Source organism: Neodiprion pinetum, chromosome 1 (assembly GCF_021155775.2).
Source record: "Neodiprion pinetum isolate iyNeoPine1 chromosome 1, iyNeoPine1.2, whole genome shotgun sequence".
Taxonomy (NCBI): domain Eukaryota; kingdom Metazoa; phylum Arthropoda; class Insecta; order Hymenoptera; family Diprionidae; genus Neodiprion; species Neodiprion pinetum.
The window spans coordinates 25274639-25286560 of NC_060232.1; the positions used below are offsets into that span (position 1 = coordinate 25274639).

The 11922-nt window shown below is 42.3% G+C and overlaps 1 protein-coding gene across 2 annotated transcripts in view; it reads right to left on the reverse strand.

Moving 5' to 3' along the window:
• The window catches only part of Ret (Ret oncogene), a 59872-nt gene extending 48412 nt beyond the window's left edge, over positions 1 to 11460 (reverse strand). For both annotated transcript variants that reach the window (XM_046617004.2, XM_046616994.2), the window contains exon 1: positions 10933 to 11460. In XM_046617004.2, coding sequence (XP_046472960.1) covers positions 10933 to 10984 — 52 coding nt within the window. In that variant the 5' untranslated portion in view covers positions 10985 to 11460. The remainder of the gene's footprint in view (positions 1 to 10932) is intronic.
• Between the last annotated feature and the right edge of the window lie 462 nt (positions 11461 to 11922).

Sequence of the window (11922 nt, forward strand, 5' to 3'; positions counted from 1 at the left end):
CAGTATAATTGGCAGGGGAACGGCGCTCCGCGGTACATCTATACGGTACCGTCAAGCACTTCCCGTAGTAATTATGAAAAATCAGGTTGATGGGTCTGTGGTTGATTTTGGCCGGATACTGTTACGGAGCGATAAGATTCAGGATCGTTATATGACCGTCGAAGTTTGAGAACAATAAATAGCGTAAGGCTGGAAACTGACGTGACTGTGGCAGAGTTTCGCTCGATAGTCGGACGACGGGACCGTGAAGTCTATCAAGCAGATCTATTTATACTCAGGTATAAGGTATACGCGATCGTTTCGTTCGGCATGATTTAAAGTGTTGCGCTTCGGTTCGAGATATAAATATATAAATACGAGACATTTGCTTCTTGACGTCTAACATGTACTGTAAAGCGTCTAGATACTATAAATAACACGGTTAATTGGTCGCTTATACATAGGCAGGGAGGCTCGTTACGCGAGGCTTCGGGTACGCTGCAGCAAATTGCCGATATGAAGATTGCCTCGAGGAAAAAAAAAATTAAAGTAAACCAAAATAAAAACACACAAGATTATTATCTCTTCCGTACTGCCCCCGGGCTGATATTTATTATTTCGGAGTTTTTATCTGCTCCACTAATTCCAAGCCAAATACTAACGTACGCGATGCGCTGCAGTGCACAGAAGTCACACAAGATTATTAATTATCGTTTTACGAGTACGATAATTACTCGGCGGAACGTATAAAAGTCAGATCTTGGCACGTGTCGCATCGAATTAAATAATCATTCTCAGTTAAAACTACCTCCGGTCTTTTAAAAGCGGGATTATTTCAGGTCTTAAACCAAGTTCATCCACCCCCTGATCAATATACGCTTATTCGCTACCCGAGTTAGTCAAGGCAACGAGTATCGAAGATGAAGCCTTTGGAGGGTTGAAGAGTTCAACTTGGCTTACAGCTCATTCGCTCATCCCTTCTTTTTTACCATTTTTCAAATCGTACACACTACGAATGTTAATTATTGCCAAAGTTATCGTTTTTATCCTGTACAGCCACGAACGATACGACGATTATTGTGGTAAAATCTCTTCATGATATCGATTCCAAGTATTCTTTGCATACTCGATGAGTCACACAGAGTCAAATTTGTCACATAGAGACCGTGATCTAGAAGCGGCGGGGCGAAGACAAATTAACCAGTAATCGCGGCGTAATATCGAGTAACGAGACCATAGAAGACCAAATTCGAGCATCGCTGAACTCTTCCTTTGGTAATTCGGATATACGGCGATAATTCAGACCCTCGTTCGCGTTCTTTAGGATATTCGCTAAGCAGTTGTGATCACGAGGAGAGTCTAGGGTGAAAATAACAGTGCAGAGATCCATAAAAAATGGGACGAAATTAACCTCTTTGATGAATCAATTTGTACCCGTCAATTTTGGACAATTTTCCTCGCAATAAAATCAAACGCCTCTACGTTCCTAAAGTTACGCATTGTTAGGCGCCGGGCGGGAGTTTTATAGGACAAACAAATTAGATGTATGCCATCGGTTAATGCACATACCCATGATACATTTAGCAATGAGCCGTGAACCGTGGGTGAGACACTTTGTTATAACAGTGCGGACATCCTAAATCAATGTCTCTATTGACGATATGTTATCTCCAGATATCATTCGACCTTGCACCTTCTCCGATCGCCCCTCACCGACCAACCGACCATGGAATGGCCGGTGAGGTTGAGTTGTAAACGAGGATGGCAGAGGGGCTCGTGAATAGGTAACTGCATAGAGACTGATCTCGCTGATGAGTCAATGTTGTCGGAAGCGAGGTTTTTTTCTTCCCCCCCCCCCTCGTCGAGTCTGACCTAGGCCTAGACTCGGCTGTCGTGACCACGTCATTAGGTAACCTTTGATGTACGGTGTCCAAGAGTTTCCCCTCGCAGTAAGGGATACGATTAGTGCGCAATTTCGCTTTTATGCAGGAAACTGTAATGACGACGATACTGCGATCTGTAATTTGGTGTCAATCGAACGCGATCTCATAACAAATTTCAGAATCGACCACAAAAACTGATCCCGGCCAATTTGGTCATCAGTTTCTGTTGCGTTGTACAGTGAGAAAAATTTCATTTGTTATAATAACTAGAAAAATTCAGTAAAACAAGTATCGTTAGAAAAACTGTTTGAATAATGTTTGGAATTACGAAAAACGAGGTACGCCCAACCATTTTGCGCTATTGTCGCTCCTTTTTTGGTAATTGCAACGCAAAATCAGTTCGTTCGGTTTACTGAAATTTTTCAGTTATATAAGGCTTTAACATCAATTTATTGTTGCAAAAACGTTAAATTTTCGCTACAGATACAAGAAAATATAGTAACACTGATCGTAATAAAAAAGAATAGTAACGGATACTAGACTTTCCGGTAACGGCTAGAAAACTAATTTTCATTTTGTACCTAGAACTATATTTTTCGATTGTGGTAAATAATGAAAGCAGTCAAGGACTTTAAATTTCTCTCTGCGTAGTTTTGGGTTGCCGATTATTGACTGCGGGATTTATAGATACAGCAATGTGAAATCACACACATGTATTCTGCGTATTCTCAATTCTATAATGACGTCATTGCGACTCTGCTTCGAAATTTCCGAGCTTATATATCACGCACCTGTCGTCATCCAGTGAAAAGTAGCTAAAACTGCGAGTTGATTTTTACCGACAGGTTCGGGCTGCCAAAATGCATACGCGTGTTAGTGACGAGCACCGTTCTCGATCCGAAAATTGAACTATGTGTGCGCCACACGGACGCAAACGCACACAAAGTTGCTTATCTGTTTGTCAGGTCTTTATACAGAGTGATGTTCCGGTGTTTTCGGGAAAAAACGTTATACTATACCGCATAACTATACGTGTACCGTAGCCGACAGACGTTATAGGCAGCAGGAAAAGCAGAGACGGCGGTGCCAGATTACCTATCGTACCTCACAGAAGCTCTGACAAGCAATTAGTAACGGTACCGCTCTATCGCGTTCTGAAAATACCGTGGAAACGAAAATAAAAATTCGGTGCTAGGCACACGGAATGGATTTGAACACACGCAAGGTTCGATTTTTAAACAAACGATAATTTAAACTCAACAAGTAGTGTGCGATATCTCTCCGCAAAATGGGCCACTGCATTGCGACTGTAAAGTTGAGCCTATGAATTTAATTACTTAATTCTCCGCAGGCCACCTGAATCGGATTTAAATACGTATAATCCTAAAACCAAACTTCCGGCAACCGGAAAGGCTCCAAAGCCCCGAATTAAGAAAAGAATATTTCCATCAAGTTAACGGTTAAGAATTGGCGATTGACGTTCGCGCGGTGCAGAAAGCGGGCAGACAGACGTACCAACACATATAAGACGGTACTGCGTCACGCGGAGCTTTAATTAACGCCTTCTGTTTGCACACCTTCTCTGGCGGCTATAACACTAAAATAGGAAACGCAATATCCTTGTCTGGTCTGACGCGAGACTCGACTCGACTAGACTTGGTCTGGTTCATGGCTTTGGCTTGGGTTAAATCCTGATTATACCGTACGTGGTGCGTCCGATGTAATCAATTTCAACACTGGACGAGACCTCGGATTTAAAGAGTCATCTGGAGGATTGATTCTGGAGAGTGGACAGTAGCTTATTGTTGGAAGCTGTAAAAATGTCACAATTCCAATGCGTCGTTGTGATCTTGACAACCAGAAGCTACTATCCTTCCGAATTTCGAGTACTACAACTTTCGTGTAACCGCAGAGAAAAATTGAGCCGGCAAAATTTGGAAAAAGATCAATTCGTTCAGGCCGAGTCCAGACCAACAAGATGACTCGGCTTATTCTGATAACCATGGAATGACGCGTGTTGTTTTTTCTCTATTAAACACACGGTTGACCTTCGATCTCTGAAACTGAGCCGACCGCCTCGGACTTGGTAACCATTGTACAAAATATCGGCCGGACATCCCTCGAGGATAATAAAAAGAACTACAATCGCCTTTGGCCTTGTGTTGGTAATACGCAGTAACGGTTCGAGCCAATATACTCATCACGTGTTAATCGAGAACGGGAACCAAGGGGCCGACATCACGGGGTGCTGGTTGAGAAAAGACGCCTTCTCATCGGTTCCCAACGTACGACCACATTATGGAAAGATCGATAGCGGCTACTCGATTCGTGGCTATATTCGTCGGTCGACTCGCAGCGGATGAGGACTTCAAGATCCGAGATTCACGTCAGTCACTGTCTTTTCAGGCTTGGCTTGGGTTTGCGGAGCGGCAGGGGAACCGATAAGGAAACTGCAGTCATGAAATGGAGTCAAGACGGTGCAACCGTAATGAGGATTACTAGTCCAATCAGGGCTGCACGCTTGTTACCGAGGAGGTGAGTGTCTCGACGAGAAGCTCTACCGCACGGAAACGAAAGATAAAATTACGCCTCTCTCAATGCAACCTAAATTAAGTCAACCAGCCTGAGAGTGCGAATTCCTGCGTGAGACCGAGCTTCTGCATCGAGTCTCGCTTCCAGCGTTCAAGTCTCCGCTTCAAGGAGACGTGCAGCACCGAGGCGTATATACCTGGATTTGTTATCGATCGGTTCCAAGATTGCTGCAATTAACGCGGATACACTTATCCGGCCACTCAATGAGCTTGGTCTTATCACGCAGGTACCTGAAGTTTCGAACGATAAAGTTTCGTCGAAATGAGTCTGAATAATCACACTGATATATCAAACAACTTTGCGTCAGCATTTTTTCAACCAAAAAAACCCGATTTCTGATTACGATTCGGTATCGATTCGCTAATGCCCTGCAGTTTTTTAGTTTGCGAATATCCAGATACGGGCATTCCAATCGCAAGTCAACGTCATTTATGGGTAGATTACCTTTTTACCGTAATCGGTAACGTGGATCGAATACAATTTTTCTTTCGTAATACTCAATTAAAAATGAAGTAATCCTTACAACAGTGCAGACTAATTGAAGAAAGCGAACATTTCGGACAATCTTTAACTGCACATACAATTTGTTTTAATTAGCCTTGAGATTTTCGGTGCACCTGATCTATTTAAAATTGCATTATCATTCAAAAAATTTCTCATTAACGTCATCATTCAACGCTCGTCCGACTGTCAGCTGACTTTCATGCTGTCACACGATAGACAAAAGTTTACGGACTATGAAAAGTCAGACTGTTTACATTTCCCTGCGGTGCCTAGTTTCCCTTTCTTACAAGGTCCTCATAATAGTCCGCCTGTAGCATATATTGCCACGAGGTAGCCGACGATGATAGACTGAAAAACGTACTTGAATAACCCCTCGGCGTTAAGTACCCTGCATCGCGTACGAACGTCTCATCCCTCGAAAATTTGTGGCACTTGCTTGACGCAGATATACGGCACGAGAGGCCAAACACACTTAGGGCAAAGCTCCTCAGTGAGTATAACGCAAGTATCACGAAACTCGCATTGAAACACCGTCAAAGCAGCACGTCACGCACCACTAAAAATATGAGAACTGCCTCTGAGTCCTCATCTCAATGCAGAGTTAAATTTTCGTGTAATTTTTCATGTTTTTATTTCCGAACCCTCAAATTTTATACACCTTCAACGACAACAGAGTTCTACGTTTTTCAGATTGAATTTGAAAGTATGAAAATTCCGGGTATTGTGATTAGAAAATACCATTTTCATGGTGAACTTTTTTACGGGTGGTCACACAGATGTATAGAATCTATTCCCATACTTATTTCGGCCGACAACTTCCATTTGTATCGAGGAAAGGTCAATTTCCGGAACAAAGCACTCTATATACGGTGATTTCGTGCCGCTGATACTTCCAGGTCTGTTTTTTTTTTTCTTTTATCTCATATATTCGTAAAATTGAGTTTCATAAGTATGAATACGTATATATGTGCAGGACTTTCTTGTCTTGTGAATATTTGGCATATATTAATTAAGTCACCGAGTCCTGCTACGAGAAAGTTAAATGGGGACCTGGGATCAGCCGTGTTTATATTCGATAAATTACTCCAAGAGTTCCATCAATCATCTCAGATCAGGTAGATAATTACGCGTCTGGTGAAACTTGTGTACACGGATTCAAGCGGCGTTTTAATGCGCCTACATATTTCCCCGCACTTGTGACGCTAAGAAGCATTCACTAAAGCGATTTTTCTTACAAAGTTTCTCCAAAATGTCGAACTTTCTCAGAGCTTCTCGTGAAAAACGATTGAACTGATGTCTACAGAGCCTTGCAAAGGATTTCACAAAAGTATAACTAAATTTGTTTCTTTCGTTTTACAAAATTAATCTATCGCACCAAATTTTTCTCAAGATTTTTTGTACGATTTTCACAAGTACGTATAATTATAGCTACGGTAAAACGGCGTTGTCGAGCCTGTGATCACGTATTTAATCGAAACCACTTCATTTAGTCACCTTGGGTCGTAACGCTCAAGACGCGGTTTCACCGGATTTGTGCTGGGTAAACCGGGTATCTAATTTCATAGGGATGAAAGGATATAGACAGAAATTATTTTGAGTATTTCCGTTCAAATTGTTTCAAGCCATCAACTCTGAATCCCAGGAATTATACAAACAATACATGACTCACGATTAGACCGAAGTGCAGAAGCTGGACTTTTGCAACGAAAATAATGAAAAAAGTGACAGAGAAATTGTCGGAGAGATGAGAATATTCGCAATAAATTGGACAATAGATACCATAACTTCGCAATATACGCAGTCCAATTTATTTGCCTTATACAGGATAAATCCCACTGTCATCCCATTTATCCGTATATCATACATTATCCTGGTTGCGATTTTCGAACATCAATACGGTATTTACACCCCTGAAGTTAATCGAAGCGTAGGACGATAAAGTTCAATCAATTTTAGCCAACGCCAAAACCACCCTCTGACACTCTAATTGCATATCTCACGCGAAAAATCGCAGCTGAACCGAGACTTGAGATTATACAGATATAAAGAGCGACGAGCCGTTGATATTTTTCGGGGGGAAAACTTGTCCCGGACAAGGAGCATCGTCGCGTGCACGCGAAAAAGGAGCAATTCAAAGTACGTCTACCTTGGTGTGTAAGATTCAAAGCTTCGTGGACAAGAACACATTTGTCCGTATGGCTGGTACGAGATCAGCAAATATAAACATCAAACATAACGTGCGGTTTAAATTTCACGGAACATATATATATATATAAGCGTACGCACACGATGTATGCCAGAGATAAAAAATTATCGCGTCGCGACGATAAGCGAAAAATTCACAAAATAACGGAGTCCGTCGGTGATGCGAACTCTCTACAATTCCTCCACTTTACTCGTGTGCTTGTAAAAACGTGCAAAACTTATCAACAAATAAGGCAAAGAAAAATCCTAAAGTTACGCATTCCTTCAAACAAACATAAAAATTTCCCGTCGGATGATATTTGCAATATCAAGTCAATATTGAATCGAGCCTCAGGATACACATATATATATCCTTAATAAAAATTGTAAGTATCCCTCGTCTTCCAGGGCTTCGCAATCACGGTTTATTTTTTATTCTTTGTAGACGCGACGCTCACGGTGTCGTATGTGTAAGTTTCGATATGGTACCACACATGTGAGCAACGACCCAACCACCTACACAATCAAGTTAGTCAATCGAGTCCCTGGCTTGGGAAAATACTAGCTCTATTATCGGTTGTACCTACGTCATTATAGCGCAGTAAATAGATTGAAAATGGGTGTTCTCTTGGCCAGATAAATACTATTTAGCACAGCGTCGTTGGCTCGGTGCTGCTAATTCGATTCGCGCTAGCATCGGTGAATCGAAAAATTCGCAGCTGGTAGCATCGCCGCATATTTCACAGAATAGTTTCTCAAAAAGTTAGTCTATCTCCCCACAATCGACTCGACTGATTGTGAAACTGAATGGTGCCTAATGACACCCGCGGTAGAAAAAAAAAAAAAAAAAAATTTCCGTCGCACCGCTGTTCCAACAAATTGCTCGGAAGACTTGAAATTAGGGAGGGTCTAGCCCTGTTCTACTCCCAGAGTACACACCGCCATTCAGAATTGACAACACAATCCACCAACGTCTCGACCCCGTCACGTTTCTTGTGTAAGTATCCCGAGTGGCGACGACCTTTATTTATTGTCGGAACGTCCGCCTAAACCTTCGCAGCTTCCGTTCGGGGCACAAGAAAAGTTAATACCCCTTATAGGCAAGAGCCGAGACCATTGTGCCATCATCGGCTGAGAATATGACCACTGTTATAGTTCAACTGTAATTGGCTAATGCGACAAGCGAAGCGGGGCAGATGAGATCTCGTTAGACGGAAACTGTGCCGCAACGTGTTCATTCCAAGGATTAGGACTCGGGACCAACGGGGAAAAGGCGATCCTGCACAACCGAGAGCAGATGGTCGATGTCTAATTCCTCGCGTATATTGTAACGAAACTTCTGTGCGCTGGTTGAATCATCCGGATCATTCCTCCCTCTCGCTAATTCTGCGGCGTTTACATTATGCCTGTATATCTATTGTATGTATATCGCGATTTGTTGGCTGACACAATACGCCGTGTGGTACAAGACGGGATGGATCAAATCTGGGTCGCGACTCCTACTCGTGATCGTTAGTTTGAAATTGTGTTAATGGACGCTGAGCGTCATTCTCCAGTATCAATTACAACGGTGTTAATAGCTGGACGGCAAAAACCATTCAACGTGGTCTTGATTCTTCTCAAACTCGCATCCTTTCATAATTTGTTTCACGGTGACCGCCACCGGGGTGGGGTTGAAGTTTCGAATTGGAAGAATTCCGAAAGGATCTGATTCCGAATTATTTGGTGCGAAAACTTGGAGTAAAGAAATCGAACTTTTACGAAACGACGAAATTTCAAATAGTCGAAAACCCGAAGGCTTAAAGTACCGAAAATTCAAGATACGATAGAGCAAAATTCTGAAAAATAAAATTTCGGTAGAGTAAAATTCCAAAACTTAAAATATTAATACACGGCACAGTTTACTCAACGACTGGGTGTAAAAATCAGAAAAACCGGAAATCAGAACGACCAGGATTACGAATGTGAAAATATTGAAACTCCAAAACAGAGAAAGATCAAAGTGGTGAAATTTCACCAAACCAGGGATTCACAGAACTGTAAGTCTTGGATCATTCGGAATTTTGATCTTTCAAATTATCAAATTTTCTCAGTATCGCAATTTCGGAACTTTGAGCGTCGGGTTTCGGACTATTCGAAACTTTGATGTTGTATCAAAGTTTCATTTTTTCACACTAAGTTTTACCACGGAAAAATTCGGAATTTGGCGCTTTCGGAATCTCTACTCCGTCCCCCACCACTGTCCTGGACCGGAATTGACTAGAATAATAACATCGGGGTTACCTCGTTACTAAAAATTTGAGGAATCCAGTCAGTTGTGACAGTAATTTGAATTTGATAAACGGCCCAAGTTAATTCTACTTTTCCGCCAATGATCGTACGCTGAGTAACCAAAAACAAAATCTTATAATTTTCAGTTACTAACAATAGGACGGTAACGTTCATCCCGAATGCATATAATCGGTGTCAATTCTCTGGATCAACATACAATGGTTCGACCAGCTGATCGAATGCAAATTATGTATTTGGCGCATGGAAAGGTATATATGTATTGTATTATATATATGTTACATATATGCCGAATAGCCCTAGTAAGAATTTATAGTCGGTATGCTGTACATACATTAAGACTAATTAAGAGGGACTCTTAAAACGTTTTGGAGTCAGGTAGTTATTAGGAACAAGAACCTTACCTAGAAACAAGTTTTTGGCATGGATAAAATGGAAAAAAAAAGCGAAAGTAAACGCGGAGGTATTTCCGGCAGAAAGAGGGTCGTGGTTTGAAGTCGGTAGGTTCATCGGTTATAGAAAAAATAGGAAACAAGCCTTGTGCAACGAATATTTCGAAAAAATCACGTGCGCGAGAGACACTCGTTAAGCGTTAAAGCTGCATTCTTCGGGTTGCTGGGATTAGGATGAAACCACCTACATAGTATGTTTTCATTCCTATCCACGATACGGGCAAAGAGTCGAGCCGGCTTATTATTGAATTTATTACAGTCCGACCATCGGCTTGCATAGTTATTCTTGAGTGCAGGATGCAGGTTAGTTAATTCTCAAACAACTGCGTTGCGCGCTCTACGGTAAACTACTGCTGGGAAAACACGCCGCTGCTGTTGCTGGTGCATTCGAAGATGGGCGTTAAATTGTAAACGTACACCTGTCATTAATGCCACAGGTGTTTTCGATGCTCCGATGATCCGGCCTGCACGCCAGTTCAACGTGATATAAAAAGGTATAGATGTAAATAACTCCTGGACGCCGGCTGCTGTTCCAGCTCTCTGTTGGCACCGCAGTTTGTTTACCGTTTCAAACGTGTCTCGAGATGTTTCAAACACGTCAAAAGCTCATTTGATGGATCGACCGAGTCGAGAGTGTACGTACTGCGAAATAAAAGAAAAATTTCAAATCGGAAATAACCGGCGGCTAATAGTCTCTTCGAAGGTCACGACTGTCAAAAAACGACCGATTGTCCATTCGGACTGACTTTTAGCCAGGCACCGTCAAAATATCCTCGATTCTAAGGTAACGAGCCTTGCCTCTGCACAAGTGGAACAACGTTGTATTTATACGCAGTAAGTTGGTCTATTTTCAAATCACCGCGTCGAGCGGCATTCGATCATAGTTCACGAATATTCGAGGATCGACTGTTTTCCCGAAAAGATAGATAACGCAGGATCGCTGATAGTTTCCGGCTCTAATTAACCTGCGCTCTCGATAATTATAAGAAACGAAAAGATGGAAGACAAAGACAAAAAGTAACAAAAAAGAAAAAAAAACACCGTCTTACCTGCGGCGCACGTAGTCAGCAAAAGCAGCAGTCTGACAGTTCTAGTGTCCATCGCCGTGACGTGTGAATTTTCACCAATTCCTCGCCTTCTTTACTCGGTTTGCATCGTTCCCGGTAAACCGCTTCTCTTCTCTCTTATCTGACTGCGGTTAGGCGGTTAAGTTATTCGCAAAAAATGTCAACCTCCGATTCCATCGACGCGACGCTGCAGACCTGCATCCGCGATACCGTGACCATTTCAAAGCTTGCGAGCTCGCGTAAAAATTCCGCGGCACAAGTCACTGTTTTTCACTGTTTTTTTTTTTTTTTTCTTTTTTTTACTTTTCTTCTCTTTGTTCGAAACAACTTTCACGGTTTTAGTCCAAATTCGACAAGAGCGACGCACTCGTGTATTCGATCCCTCAAATCCGAAACGCAATTCTCAAAACTCGAACTCCGATTCTGACAGAATGACCGAGGCGCGTGGCCTGTCAAACGGTTCGTTGAAAGAATGCGCGAGGGTTGCTCCGTGAGCGTCGTGACGCAGCGGCGTGGCGGCCGATACTAAACCGACGTCGTTGCGTCGCGACGCCTCGCGTTATCACCAACTTTTCGCCTGCCGCCCACGCGCATGCGCCGAAATACCTTTAAGCCAGGGGTTGGAGTTACTTTCAATTCTGCCCCGCCGCGATCCATGTTTGCAATACGAAGAGGTGCTAATTGGCTTAAAAAATTTGTCTAATTTTCACCCCTTTTCACTTTATTAATATTCGCGTGAAACTGGGCGTATTGTAGACTGTATAAATATCGTATGCTTTTCGCGTGTATTAAATCTAATAAGGGGCGAATTCGCCGAGCGGTCAACCCTCTCGTTACCATTTCTCTATTAGGTGTTTCAATTCTGTGGGAAATTAGAACCGCAAAGAAACGACAGAGAATACTAAATTATAACAGTATGTAAATACTTGTGACGTCGTTTTCACGCAATGGTCTGAGGATCACTTACTCATG